Below are 15,343 nucleotides of genomic sequence, written 5' to 3'. Positions count from 1 at the left end.
TTCTAGGCAAGCATTCTACCCCTAGGCCACTCTCCCGCCCCCAGCCCCTTTTTGTCGGTTGCGGGGTTTGAACTCGGGGCTGTCTCTGCTGGCCTTATCCCACTTTGAACCACAGCGCCACTTCCGGTTTTCTAGTGGCATTGGAGATAAGGAGTGTCACAGACTTTCGTGACCCGGCTAGCTTAGAACCGGGATCCTCGGATCTTAGGCTCTTGAGTAGCTGTCATTACAGGCGTGATCCACCGGCGCTCCGTTTGAAATCTGGGATGTAATAAAGAAGCACCCAGGTGGGAATTAGTGCCAATCCACCATGTTGTGGGGCTCAGGTAGCTGGACCCATTTCTCTTGGTTTAAGCGAGAACACAAAGTCTTGTGGGAAATGTAGTTTCCCCAGCGGTGACGTCACCGCATAGCGTCGCGGGATTGGTTTTCCGTGTGCGCGTGCGCGCTTGCGCCGTTCCGCCTCCTGTGCCATCTTGCCTACGAAATTCCCTGGAAGCTGAATCTGTCCCCAGCTGTTCTGTCGCATCCTGTGTTCCAAAAGGTTAGTGAAAGTTATGAGAAGGAACGGTCTTGAGGACCTCGCCCGGGTCCTGGGCGGGGAGCAAGAGCCGGAGCCTCGGTGGCTCTCGGCCCGCGAGATCTGACCAGCCGCTGACAGATGTTGGTGACCAGCCGTAGCATCCTCGGGTCCTGTAATGGGGCCGGGGCCACGCGGTCTGCTGCCATGATTGCTTGCTCAGAAGATACTGTGTCGCCGCGAGGCCGCGAGTGTGCCTCCAGATGTGCAGAAGCTGGTTCCAGGAGCTCCAGAAAGCTGGAGCTGCTTTGGGGGAGAGGGTGGAGGGAGCAGACTGCAGAGCCCGTGAGTCTGGGAGGAGTGCGGTGTGAGCTTAGAGCTTCTGACCCGGGTGAAACTCAGGGTGCCCATCTAGAAGGAGAGCACGTGAGTAGGAGCGATTGCCCCAGAAAATGACTGTCACTGTGTAGACAGACTCCAGCTGCAGCGCGTTCCTCCTCTGTTTGGCCTGCCTGACACTCCGGGTTTGGATTTATGAGTTTATTTCAAGAACTGATACACAGATAGTGAGCCCTCTAAGGACAGAAGAAGATAAGGTAGCCCTCCAGGCGATGGGACTTTTTCCGTCATCCTGTGGCCAGAAAGTGGCCTGGTAGGGTGGTGGAATGTGGGTTGAGAATAGACTTCACTGTGGCTCTCTGTTCTGTGTCGAGAAGCCCTCCTGGTATTTTTAAAATAACCGTACAAAAGAGGTAGTAACTGGATCCCTTCATTTCTGCCCAGTTAGAAAGGAATTGCCCACCTGGTCAGCAGTTGATTTAGCTAGTCGTTAACCCCCTGGATTTTTATTTTTTATTTTTTATTTTTGCCAGTCCTGAGCTTGAACTCGGGCCTGGGCACTGTACTTAGGTTTTTCTCAAGGATAGAGCCAAACCACTTGAGCCACGGCATCACTTCTGGCATTTTTCTATGTATGTGGTACCAAGGAATTTAACCTATGTCTTCTGTGCATGCTGGGCAAGCACTCTACCACACCCCTGTCCTCCTAGACCTTTTGTGTAATTAATTCCCCCCCCCCCTTTTTTTTGGTGGGTCATGAGGCTTGAACTGGGCCTAGGTGCTGTCCCTGAGCTCTTCAGTTCAAGGCTACTGCCCTACCCTTGAGCCAAGCCCCACTTCCTATTTTCTAGAGGTTAATTGGAGAGTCTCAGGCATTTTTGTTCCTGGGCTGGCTTTGAACCTGGATCCTCAGATCTCAGCCTCCTGAGTAGTTAGGATTACAGGTGTGAGCCATCGTGCCTAGTCCCCCCTACCCCCTTTTTTTTTTCTTGCCAGTCCTGGGCTTGAGCTTAGGGTCTGAGCACTGTTCCTGGACTTTCTCAAGTCCAAACTCCTGGCTCCCCTGCTCTTATTTTTTTAATCCAGTCCTGGGCCTTGAACTCTGGACTTGGGCACCGTCTTTGAGCTTTCTCAAGGCTAGAGCTCTACCATTTGAACCATAGCACAACTTCTGGCTTTTTCTGTGTATGTGATATGGAGGAATCGATGCATGCTAGGCAAGCACACTTAACTTTAGGCCAAACTCCTGGCCTCCTTTTTCCCCTTGATATTCTGTGGATCTGGAATTTGTGGGGATAGGTTTTGGGCTGGAGTTGGTTGGATCACAGATAAGGCTTTTGTTATGTGGCAGGTACCATGACTGAAGCTGGTTTTTTATTTTTTTCCAGTCCTGGGCTTGAGCTCAGGGCCTGAGCACTGTCCTTGGACTTTCTCAAGGCCAGAGCTCTACCACTTGAGCCTCAGCACCACTTCTGGCTTTTTTCTATATATGTGGTACCAAGGAATCAAACCTGGGTCTTTATGCATGCTAGGCAAGCACTCTACCACTAGGCTAAATTTCCGGTCCCTGAAGCTGGTTGTTGATTTGTGCTAACTTCCTTTTTTTTTTTTTTTCCTTTGCCTGTTCTGGTGGTGCTTGACTTCAGGACCTGAGTGCTGCCCTTGAGCTTTTTCATTCACTCAAGACTAGCTTCTTCGGGCTGGGAGTTTGGCCTAGTGGTAGAGTGCTTGCCTAGCATGCACGAAGACCCAGGTTCAATTCCTCGGTACCACATGCATAGCAAAAAGCCAGAAGTGGTGCTGAGGCTCAAGTAGTAGAGCTCTAGCCTTGAGAAAGTCCAAGGACAGTGCTCAGGCCCTGAGCTCAAGCCCAGGGCTGGCAAAAAAAAAGACTAGCTGCTGCTGCTGCTGCTGCTGCTGCTGCTGCTGCTGCTGCTGCTGCTGCTGCTTCTTCTTCTTCTTCTTCTTTTAATTGCGGTTGTGGGATTTGAACTCTGGGGGTGCTGTCCCTGAGCTCTTCAGCTCAAGGCTAACGCTCTACTACTTGAGCCAGAGAACCACTTCTGTTTGGTGATTAATTGGAGATAAGAGTCTCATGGACTTCTCTTGCCTGGGCTGACTTTGAACCAACATCCTCAGATATCAGCATCCTGAGTAGCTAGGATTACAGGTGTGAACCACTGTGCCCGGGCTTCTCTTCTGGCTTTCTGGTAATTGTTTGGAGATAATAGTCAAAGAAACTTCCCTGCCAAAGTTGGTTTCAAACAGTGATTCTCAGATCTCAGCCTCCTAAGTAGGTAGGATTATAGGAATGAGCCATTGGTGTCTGGCTTATGTTTAGTTTTAGTTTTGGTTTTGGTTTTTTGTTGTTGTTGTTGTTGTTTTCTTTTTTTTTTTATCCTGGGGCTTGAACTCAGGGCCTGGACACTGTTCCTGAGCCTCTTTGTGCTCAAGACTAGCTCTTTACCGCTTGAGCCACAGTACCACTTCTGTGCTGACTTTTTTTTTTTTTTTTTTTTTTTTGCCAGTCCTAGGCTTCAGCTCAGGGCCTGAGCACTGTCCTTGGAGTTTCTCAAGGCTAGAGCTCTACCACTTGAGCATCAGCACCATTTCTGGCTTTTTTCTATATATGTGGTACTGAGGAAGTGAACCCAGGTCTTCTTGCATGCTAGACAAGCATTCTACCCAGGCCCTATGTTGAGTTTTTTAAGTCCAGGTCCCCTCAGATTAACCCCAGGTCTTTTCACAACATGACAATATCTACATAGGCAAGCAGCAATGTGGAAATATTCATTGAACCTATATTTATACTGTGTGTACTGTTGTCCTATTTGCTAATGGAAAAGCCCAGTTTATTGTTGGAAAATAGAGTAAGTGAGCTTAAGTAAAAGGAGATCTATCTTAGATTGTTACAAGAATGTAACACCAAAATTAGCCATTATGTATTGTGGGCAAAAAAATGTTGGGTTGGAAGGAGTATGTTTCCATTATGTGTAGGCACATAAAACCACTTTGATAAAAACATTTTGATAGAAACACTGACTTGCAGTCATGTGCAGAACCTTTATGTTAATAGAGATAATGAATATAGCCCAAGTATACTTTTTTTCCCCCTTAGTGCCAGTTCCAGGGTTTCTTTTTCTTTCTTTCTTTATGCTGGTACTGGGTCTTGAACTCAGGGCCTTGGTACTGGCCCTGAGCTTCTTTTATTCAACCACTTGAACCATAGCTTGCTCATATCTTTCTTATCTTCTTTAATTTCTTCCTATCCTTCCTTTCTTTTTCTTGCTTTCATTCCTCGCCTTTCTCTGTCCTCTCCCTCTCCTCCAGTTTATTGGAAATGAGAACCTTTTGGATATGTCTGCCTTAACTGGCTTTGCACCACAGTCCTCAGATTTCAACCTCCGGAGTGGCTATGATTGCAAGTATCAGCCAACAGTGCCTGCCCTAAGTATCTGTTTGCAAAACATTTTTTTTTTTTTTTTGGCCAGTCTTGGGGCTTGAACTCAGTGCTTGGGGGCTGTCCCTGAGCCTCTTTGTTTTATCAAGGCTAACACTCTACCATTTGAGCTATAGAACCACTTCTGCCTTTTTCTGTTTATATGGCATTGAGGAATCCAACCCAGGCTTCATGCATGCTAGGCAAATACTCTACTATTAAGCCACATTCCAAATCCTTTAAATATTTTTTATTGCTTTTATAAAGGAGATGTGCAGAGAGATATATAAGTATATATGTAAAAAGTTGTGTAAGTTATATGTAAAGAGTACATTTTTGGGGGGGTATCACCCCTTCCCTCACACTCTTCCAGTTAAATTATATTTTTAAGTAATATAAATGTTGCTAAGTCAGTAGGTAATAATGTTATTAATCCTAATTATATCATGCATTGTATTATCAAGTATTGTATATGTGTTTTAATCAGGTATTTTATTTATTGCCCCTTGTGAAGTGTGGGGGACTATTCTACAGAGAAGCTTTCTCTTTTCAGTTCTCTTTTTTGTGTTTTCCAGCCCATGCACCTAAAGCTTTGAGTAGGAAAAGTGAGCATCAACCTATTCTCAGTTCTCATGACTCCGCTTCACTCACATTTCTCTCAGCTTCTACAGAGCTCTGTTTCCAAGAGCACCAAAATATGAGTATGTCTCTGGTGAGTTGTTTTTCATTTTGCTTTACATTATATTTTTAAGCCTTCTATAAGATTTATGGCTTAAAAATGAAAATGTAGAAGTAGCCAGGCACCTGTGGATCATGCTTGTAAATCCTAGTAATTCAGGAAGCTTGGTGATCATATTTCAAAGCCAACCTGAGCAGGCAAAGTATATAAGACTATTGCCAATTAACCACCTGAAAACATGAAGTAGTGCTATGGCCCACAGGGGTAGCATGCAGATATTGAGCATAAAAGCTCAGGGCTAGTGCCCAAGCCTGAGTTTAAGCCCCAAGACTGACAAAGTAAAAAATAAAAGAAAATGAAGAAATGAGCAAAGCTCATTTTGAAGTAAATGGTAAATACAACAATGCTGGCACATACAGATATTCACCTCACAATCAAGAGAAATTTGTCTTTGCCCTTTTTGTTGTTGGTGGTCATAGGGCTTGAACTCTGGGCCTAGGTGCTGTCCTCGAGCTTTTCAGCTCAAGGCTACCGCCCTACCCCTTGAGCCACAGTGCCACTTCCAGTTTTCTAGTGATTAATTGGAGATAAGAGTGTCATGATCTTTAGTACCCGGGCTGGCTTTAAACTGTGAACTTCAGTCCCTGAGTAGCCTGGATTATAGGCATGAGCCACTGTGCCCAGCTGTCTCTGGCCTTTCTGATGTCACTTGTCCTGGGTAGGGACTCAGGGCCTGAGCACTGTCCTTGGATTCTTTTTTGTTTTTTCCTCTAGACTAGACCTCTACCATTTGAGCCTCAGCACCATTTCTGGCTTTTTTTTCCCCCCTATATATGTGGTACTGAGGGATGGAACGCCAGTCTTCATGCATGCTAGACAAGCCCTCTGCCACTAGGCTAAACCCCCAGCCCAGATGTCACTTTTTTGACATGAGTTGAGACTAATGCCAAGGTCTCATGGGACATGAAGACACACCATCTGGTCACATAGGTCATATAACGAAAACTAAGAAACTGGGAGTTCAGTTGACCACAGGTCCTTAGCAGCCATCTGTGTTCTGTGTGTACCTCTCATCAAGCATTTCTACAGGTTGTTTTTTTGTTTTTGTTTTTGTTTTTTAATTTTTGTTTTGGACTATAACTCACTCAAGTGTTTTGTTTTTGTTTGTTTGTTTGCCACCCTTGCCTGGGGCTTGAACTCAGGGGCCTGGGCACTATCCTTGAGCTTTCTCAAGGCTATCACTCTACCAGTTGAACCACAGAACCACTTCTGACTTTTTCTGTGTATGTGGAGGAATCAAATGCAGAGCTTCATGCTGGCTAGGCAAGCACTCTACCACTAGGCCACACTCCCTGCCCAGCATAGTGTTCTTGTGATCAGGTCTGATTCCTTTTGTAAGCCTCTGCCTTTGGACTGTAAAGTTCAAGAAATGTTTGTTTGTTTCCTCTTCCCTTTATTTAGGCTTTTCTTTTTTTTTTACCCCAGTCCTGGGGCTTAAACTCAGGGACTGGGCACTGTCCTTGGACTTTCTCAAGGTTAACACTCTACCACTTGAACCACAGGACCACTTCCAGCTTTTTCTGTGTATGTATATGGTACTGAGGAACTGAACTCCTGGTCCCTAGATGCTCTACTGTTGCAACCTGCTGTGTGCCCCTTAATCTGCTGCCACCGGGAACAAGGCAGTAAAGGGGATCAGATTCATGAAATTGAGCTTTAGGTAGCCTTTAGCCAGTTTCAGATCCCAAGGTTCCATAAACCAAGGATTTTATTGGTTTCCTATAGGGAAGTATGCAGAAAGTGTGGTATAAATTTCCACAAGAGGCATATTTTGTATAAAAGTGATAGAGGACCACCTTATCCTGGGAATGACAGCTAAACAGTAAATAGCTTATAATTTTCATAAACATTAGTCTACTCCCATATTCCCAAGCATGGGATCTTACTTTGGACTGTGATTCACCTATTTTAGGCTTTCTGTTGTAAGATACCACCAACGCAGCTACTAGTTGAGAAAAGTGGGTCCCTTGAACTTTTTTACCTAACCTTTTCTCAAATCGTCATCCTTCTGATAACACCTTAGTTAGGATTACAGGTGTAAGTCATTAGCACTTAGCTCATTTTATTCCTTTTTTTTTTTTTTTTTTTCTGAGTCCTGGGGCTTGAACTAGGCCTGGGCACTGTCCCTGAGCTCTTCAGCTCAAGGCTACAGCCCTACCCCTGAGCCTGGGCATTGTCCCTGAGCTCTACAGCTCAAAACTACCAATCTAGACCTACCCTCGAGCCAAGCCCCATTTCCCATTTTCTAGAGGTTAATTGGAGATAAAAGTCTTAGGTCCTTTTGTGCCGGGGCTGGCTTTGAACCTTGATCCTCAGATTTCAGCATCCTGAATAGCTAGGATTACAGGCATGAGCCACTGTACCCGGCTTTTAGCTCATTCATTCTTATTAGCAAAGATGATTTTGTTTCTAGGCAGTTAGCTGGGATCATTTTGCTCTATCTATATAAGAATTATAGATAGGAAAAAGCTGGCAACTCCAAGCCTTTTTAGTGTTCAGTTCCTAGGAGTAAAACTCATTGGCTCATACCTCTAGGAATACTTAAACTTACACCTCTAGGCCTAAGAGCTCTGAGCTAAGGTTTTTTCAAGCAGTGGAACTCAGACAGGTGGCTTATTGCTTTGGGCCTTAGCACCAGTGGCCCTGGCACTAGGAAACTTTTGTAATGATTGGCCTTTTTCATCAGTGAGTAGCAGTAGCAAGCAGTAGTAGATGGCAAAGCTGCTACAGGCCCTGGGTCCTTACTACAGGGACAGCACCCTTTGTCATACAGTGACAAGGTTTATAGCACAGGGTGTTTGGAGGATCCTCAGCCCTTAACAGCCTTAAGACCTAGGATGTCTGAGACTGTCAACATTTTTCTGTGTGTAAAAGACTGTTAATTCTTTTTTTCCCCCAACCTAATCCTGAGGCTTGAATGCAGGGCCTGTGTACTATCCTTGAGCTTTCTCAGGGCTAGCACTCTACCACTTGAGCATCACTTTCTGGCTTTTTCTGTGTATGTGGTATCGAGGAATTGAACCCAGGGCTTTATGCATGCGAGGCAAGCCCTCTACCATTAGGCCACACTCCCAGCCCAAGACTATTAATTCTTTAGACTTACAAACTCTCTGGAATTCTGGGCAGTCGAGACAGCAATTTGCCATCCCTGTCTCTTCTTGTGGCTTTTGTCTCTAGCCTTAGCTCTCTGCTGTCACCTAGCTTCTTACTACTGTTATCTATTCTTTGTTGTCTTTCACCACCTCTCTTCCCTCTTTTTCCTCTCTAGTACTCTTTAGCTGCTGTCTCATTGCCACTGTCACTGTTGTCACCACTTTTGCCATCATTGTCACCTTCATTGCAGTTACCCATCCACTCCCATTTTTTTTTTTTTTGCCAGTCCTGGTCTTGAACTCAGGGCCTGAGCATTGTCCTTGGACTTTCTCAAGGCTAGAACTCTACCACTTGAGCTTCAGCACCACTTTAGGCTTTTTTTTTTCTATGTATGTGGTGCCGAGGAATCGAACCCAGGTCTTTGTGCATGCTAGGCAAGCACTCTACCACTAGGCCAAACTCCCGGCCCCCCACTGCCATTTTTATGGTCCTTTTCCTTTTTTGGTCACGGGGCTTGAACTCAGAGCCTAGTTGCTGTCCCTGAGCTCTTTTCCTCAAGCCTAGGACTCTACCACTTTGAGCCACAGCTCTATGTCTGGTTTTCTGGTGGTTAATTGAAGAGTCTCCGCCTGGCTTTGAACCATGATCCTCAGATCTCAGCTTCCTGAGTACCTAAGATTACAGGCGTGAACCACCAGTGACCAACTGCTTCCTCTGTTTTACCAAATCAGCCTCCTCTACTTATGAAAGTAGGCAAATAAAGACCACTATGGAGAAGCCTTTTATTGAGGCTAAAGGTCCTAACATAGGAAGTGTCTTCTGGGTGGTTTACAAAGGAGGGCATCTGTATCAAGACTTAGGATGGCAAAAAGTCTGATCTTTGGCACCAGGGAAAGGATAAACAGTAAATTAGAGAGATATCAAAAGGGATGTTTCAATTTAAAGACATAAATAGCATTAACAATGGTTTAAAAAATTGAAAAGTGGAGCCGGGAGTTTAGACTAGTGGTGGAGTGCTTGCCTAGCATGCACAAAGACCCCAAGTTGATTCCTTAGTACCATATACATAGAAAAAGCCAGAAGTGGTGCTGTGGCTCAGGTGGTAGAGCACAATCCTTGAGTGAAAGACCAAGGACAATGCTCAGGGCCTGAGTTGAAGCCCTGGGACTGGACAAAAACAAAAACAAAAAACAAAAAAGCTGTTAAAGTGCTTTGGGAACACTTTGAGTGCTGGTAGCTCAGACCTGTAATTCAAGCTACTCAGGAGGCTGAGAACTAAGGACTTTGATCTGAAGTGTGCTCAGGCAGACAAATTCAAGAGATGTATCTCTAGCTAACCAGTAAAAAGCTGGAAGTGGAAAGAAGTTCTGATGGCAGAAAACCAGTCTTGAGCAAAAAAAACTAAGAGACAGAGCCCCGAGTTTAAGCTCCAATACTGTGTGCACACGTGCGCGCGGGCACACACACACACACAGAAATGAACATTCTTTTTATCTTTAGTTGTACAAAGGAAGTACACATTATCCAATGTAATATGAATACAATGAATCTAGACCAATGTCATTCCTTTCATCATTAAACATTCTTTTTTCTTTCTTCTTTTTTTTTTAATTTAGTCAGTCATGGGGCTTGAACTCAGAGCCTGGGTGCTATCCCTGAGCCTCTTTGTGCTCAAGGCTAGTACTCTACCACTTGAGACAATGTGCCATTCCTCAGAGTGAATATTCTTTATCAAATACCTTGAGGTAAATTCTATCACCATGCCTGTCTTAATTTTAGACTTAAGAGGCAACTTTTGTAATTTAACAGTGGCAGGACTAGTCTGTGAGTTTCCCTTCTCCCATTATGTAGAGTACAGAATCTTCTCCTATGTGGAACACACACACACACACACACACACACACACACACACACACACACACACAGGAATGCACTCCCAGACTGTTGTTCTTGTGACCAAATGTGATGACTTGGGTTGAAAAGTAATGTACCGTTACAGGAACTGATATCATTTGAGGATGTGTCTGTGGACTTCACCTGGGAAGAGTGGCAGGGCCTGACCAGTGCTCAGAGGACCCTGTACAGGGATGTGATGCTGGAGACCTATAGTAGCCTGGTGTCATTGGGTGAGTAAAACCTCCAGTAACTCCCAGAAGCAGTATTTTCTTTGTTGGTAAACATAAGAACCATTTGTAACATTAAATGCTATTTTGGTGTAAAATTCCAGACAGTGATAAACATGTCACCCTTCTTTAACAAAAGGTTCAAATTAGCTGACCCAAATAACTCCTATAAGGTGAGTTTGTTAGCATTCTTTACAAGACCAACTTAGTAGTTTGACAAAACCCTATACTATATCTCATTAACAGGGCATTTCATCACCAAACCTGAAGTGATTTTCAAACTGGAGCAAGGAGCAGAGCCGTGGATGGCCAAAGAACCCCCAAACCAAAGCGTCTCAGGTTAGTGTGCATACTGGACAGGGAAGCCAGGGATGAAACAAGCTGAGCAGACGCTGCTAACATTTATCTGTCTAGACTGCTTGTATAAAATGTGCATTTTATATAGAGGGCTCTTGACTCATCTATCTCTACCTTTCATTCTGCTTAATGTTTCAAATTGTTTGCTATATTTATCCCAGTATATATTGTTTATCCCCTACCTTCCTCCTCAGATGGTTTTAGGTTTTCTTTGCTGTACACTTTTTCTTTCTTCCCAGTCCTGGGGCTTGAACACAGTGCCTGGGCACAAGGCTATCACTCTGCCACTTAAGTCAGAGCACCACTTTCGATTTTTTTCTGTGTATGCAGTACTGAGGAATCAAACCCAGGGCCTCATGCATGCTAGGCAGGCACTCTACCACTAGGCCACACTCTGAGCCCCAAATTTGTTAGTTAAATTTATATTTATGGAAGAAGTTATCTACAGTTGGTAAGGAGTTGAGAAAAGAAGTCCAGTAGTGAAGTTCATCACAACTTCATAAGTCATAAGGAAGACTTGGTACAGGAACATGGGAATAGGTTTCTAACTTGGGAGAAAACGAGAAAGAACAGGATTCCATTTTTCCATTTTCTTTTTCTCCCCCACCCTTACCCCCTCCAGTCCTGGGGCTTAAATTTAGGGCCTGGACACTGTCCTTAAACTTCTTTTGCTCAAAGCTTGCTCTCTACCACTTGAGCCACAGTGCTACTTCTGGCCTTTTCTGTTTATGTGGTACTGTGGAATCAAACCCAGGGCTTCATATGTGTTAGGCATGCACTCTAACGCTAAGCCACATTCCCAGCGTCAAGACTCCATTTTCTATGAAATATCTGGAACTTGAACAAAGAAAGACAAAAGCTGTCCAAAACAGTGAGTTATGAAGGAAGCTTGCAATGTGTCAGAGACTAGGGTGTATAACATTGGCTGTTGATCTAAACAGAGCCAGAAAACACTTCGCAAAGGTGGTAGGCACACTTGGAATGCTAAATTAAAGCTTTTAGATCAAGACTGGGAATGTGGCTTACTGGTAGAGTGCCTGCCTAGCATGCATGAAGTCCTAGGTTTGATTCTATAGTTCTACATAAACCAAAAATGCCTGAAGTGTTGCTGTGGCCCAGGTGGTAAAGTACTGGCCTTGAGCACAAAGAGGCTCAGGAACAGTGCCCAGCTGACAAAATAAATAATAAGTAAAACATAGCAACAACAACAAAATGCTTTAGATCGCTGGTTGGATGGAGGTTGCCCAGGTTTCTTACACCTGATTCTGAGAAGCAGAGAAAACTGGGTTAAATTGTAATTCTGACACTCTTTATGCAACATAGGAAGAGAAAATTTTCCTTTTTTTTTTTTTTTTTTTTTTTTTTTTTTTTTTTTGCCAGTCCTGGGCACTGAACCTAGGCTTTCTCAAGCTATAGCACCACTTCTGGCTTTTTCCGGCTTTTTTTCTATGTATGTGGTACAGAGGAATCTTATCCCAGGTCTTCGTGCACTCTAGGCAAGCACTCTACCACTAGGCCAAACTCCCTGCCCCCCAAATTTTCCTTTTAATCTACAAAATCTCAAGTTGTTCCCCAGAGAAATATGGAAACTAGATGTAAAACCTCACCATAAACCATGATCCTTCCAGACAAATGGCTTTACTGCATGTAAATAGATGATCCATATAAACTTTCCAATCTTCAAATTACATACTGATAATACCAGCAATGAAATACCTTCCATTCTTACAGCAGTAGAGTAGAGGAGAAATTGGGACAGTATCTGATAGTAAGCCCTCCGATGAAAACCACAACTAGGCAATAAGTACATGTAATTACTAAAAGTTTAAAAAAAAAAAAAAAGAACTGGGGAAGGAAACTTGATCTGGGGGCACCACCCCGTGAAGAAGAAGTAGCATGTTTCCTCCTTTCATAGTAATATTGAAACCAATAAAGGCTGTTGGTGTTATTCAAAAAAAAAACAACAACCAAAATCGACCCCCCCAAAAAAATGCACAAGCCGGTAAGAAGAGTTATATCTTTGCAGTTCCAATACTTACTCATTTTGAAAACCCTTATGTCACAGTGATAGGAAGAAATTTCTTTACCTTTACATGAACATTCTATTAAACATTTCATGGATATGTTTTGTTTTATTTATTTTTCTTTCTCTTTTCAGATAACCAGAGATTTGAAGTCCTAGTTGAGAAAAACCAAGAAAGTCACAGTAGACATTTGTGGCAAGTTTCTGGCAACACCAATATATCAACTGGGGAAAGAGCTGAACGAGGAAAATTATTTAATTTGAGCTTAAAACAATTTCCAAATGTGCTTATAAATAATGGAAACTATTCAGGAAGGACTACCAAGGAGTTTAATCTACATGAAAACACGCTTCTCTCTAATGTGCTCAATGAGACCTGTTCTGGAGGGGAATCTGAAGATTGTAGCATAACTGGGAAATCTCTCACATACCGTGAGCTGCTTAAGCAAAATCACAAGAGTCCCACTAGACGACAGTATTTTGAATATAGTGGACAAGAGGAAAACATCAACTCAGAGGTACTGTTATTGTCACAGAAGAGGGTCAATGTGGAGACCTCTGAGTACTGTGATTATGAAAAAGCCTATGAGTCAACCATTGCCCAAGGAAATGCTCAGGAAGGAAAGAAAACCTTTGAATGTAAATTATGTGGTAAAGCATTTTTAAAAATATCTAACCTTACTAAACATCATAAAATGCACACAAGAAAAGAACCCTATAAATGTAATGAATGCAAAAAATCTTTCTTTAGGAAATCAGTCCTCACAGTTCATCAGAGAACACATACAGGGGAGAAGCCCTATGCATGCAATGAATGTGAAAAGTCTTTTTCTCAAAAGTCAAGCCTTATTACCCATCAAAAAATCCACACAGGGGATAGACCTTACGAGTGCTATGAATGTGGAAAATGCTTTTACCAAAAGTCAGCCCTTAGTACACATAACAGGATTCACACAGGAGAGAAACCCTATGAATGTCAGGAATGTAAGAAAGCCTTCTGTCAGAAGTCAGGCCTCACCACACATCAGAGAATCCATACCAAAGAAAAACCTTATGAATGTAGTGAATGTGGGAAAACATTCTGCATGAAATCAAATCTCACTATGCATCTCAGAACCCACACAGGGGAAAAGCCCTTTGTATGTAATGAATGTGGAAAAACCTTTTGCCAGAAGGCAAATCTCAGGAGGCACGAGAGCATTCACACAGGGGAGAAACCTTTTGCATGTGCAGAATGTGGGAAAGCTTTCTACCAGAAGTTGGAACTCACTAAACATGTGAGAATTCACACTGGGGAGAAGCCTTATGAATGTAATGAGTGTGGGAAGTCTTTCTGTGTGAAATCAAACCTCAACTCACATCAGAGAACTCACACTGGTGAAAAGCCACATGAATGTAAATACTGTAAAAGAACATTCTGCCATAAGTCAGATCTCACTATACATCAAAGAACTCACACAGGTGAGAAGCCCTATGAGTGTAGTGACTGTGGAAAGACATTTTGCTTAAAGTCAGCCCTCACCAAACATCACAGAACTCACACAGGGGAAAAGCCCTATGAATGTTTTAAGTGTGGAAGAGCCTTTTGCCAGAAGTCACACCTTAGCAGGCATCAAAAAATTCACATAGGGAAAGTCCTAAATGGTAAAGCAAGGCGCTGGTGGCTCACACCTGTAATCTTAGCTACTTAGGAGGTTGAGATCTGAGAATCACAGGTAAAAGCCAGCCTGATCACTTAAGTCTGTAAGGCTTTACCTCCAGTAAAGCACCAAGAAGCTGGAAGTAGAGCTATGGCTCAAATAATAGCATGGTATCTATCCATATGCAAGAATGCTCAAGGACAGTGGTCAGGCCCCAAGTTAACAACAGTTACACATGGCAGAGACTGGATATATGTATATACCTCACTAATATTTCCTAGCGTTTATTGCAAACAGACGTGTGTAACTGGGCTGTGTAGCACAATATAGGCACAAGTAAGGGCCAAGTCATGAAAAAGATACTCCTGATTTCTCATGTCCTGTGAATTCCTTATTTACTGATGATATCAGGGTGACCTTGGGAGCTATAGGTCAGAGAACTTCACTGTGATGAAGAATAAAGCAGTTAAGATCAGAGATCTTCCTACTTAAATCCTCAAACTGTGCAATTATACTTTATGTGAGAAATAAATACTCTTTTGAGCCATTGTTTGGTTTGTATGAATTACTACCCAATTCACTATAGCTAATGGATTACATGTGTGTTGTAAGTTTCTAGTCTTTGTGTGTCAGAAAATTCATACAGGAGAGAAACCAAAAGTCAAAGAAATACATTGGCACAAATTAACAGTGACTTTTTGCTACTTCATGTATTAGAATTTGTAAAAAGGGGCCAGGTGCCTCATGCCTGTAATCCCAGTGACTTAGGCTAAGATTTTAGGATCTAGGTTCAATGTCAGCCTGGGCAGGAAAAATCTATTGAGACTCCCCTGAAAGTAGAGCTGTGGTTCAAGAAATAGAATACAAACCTTGAACAAAAGAGCTCGGGTCTGCGTGTCACCTTTATACCAACATACCAACAACCCTTCCCCCCCCCCAACAAGCAAGGTTCAGAATGGAGAACCACCCCTACCCCCAAAAAAAAAGCTCCAGCAGGACTGGGGGGGGAGGGGTATGGCTTAGTGGTAGAGTGCTTGTCTTTCATACATGAAACCCTGTGGTTGATTGAT

The 15,343-nt window shown here is 43.3% G+C and overlaps 1 protein-coding gene across 5 annotated transcripts; it reads left to right on the top strand.

The window, feature by feature from the left end:
* Positions 1–462: 462 nt before the first annotated feature.
* LOC150057416 (uncharacterized) lies at positions 463–14,822 on the top strand. 5 transcript variants are annotated; one of them, XM_090340161.1, is made up of 6 exons: positions 483–544; positions 676–865; positions 4,874–5,010; positions 10,130–10,256; positions 10,500–10,592; positions 12,769–14,822. In XM_090340161.1, exons 2-6 carry the CDS (start codon positions 784–786, stop codon positions 14,322–14,324), a joined length of 1,995 nt encoding a protein of 664 aa, XP_090196287.1. In that variant the 5' UTR covers positions 483–544; positions 676–783; the 3' UTR covers positions 14,325–14,822. The 5 variants fall into 5 exon arrangements, with proteins under 5 accessions (XP_090196288.1, XP_090196291.1, XP_090196287.1 ...); XM_090340162.1 differs by lacking the exon at positions 676–865 and having other exon boundaries at positions 463–544; XM_090340164.1 differs by lacking the exon at positions 676–865 and having other exon boundaries at positions 484–544; positions 4,961–5,010.
* The last annotated feature ends 521 nt before the right edge of the window (positions 14,823–15,343 follow it).

The sequence above is a fragment of the Megascapheus bottae genome, chromosome 10, assembly GCF_031878675.1.
Source record: "Megascapheus bottae isolate mThoBot1 chromosome 10, mThoBot2.hap1, whole genome shotgun sequence".
Lineage (NCBI taxonomy): Eukaryota > Metazoa > Chordata > Mammalia > Rodentia > Geomyidae > Megascapheus > Megascapheus bottae.
The sequence above is the reverse complement of the archived record's forward strand: the minus strand, read 5'-3'. Positions and strand labels throughout refer to the sequence as shown.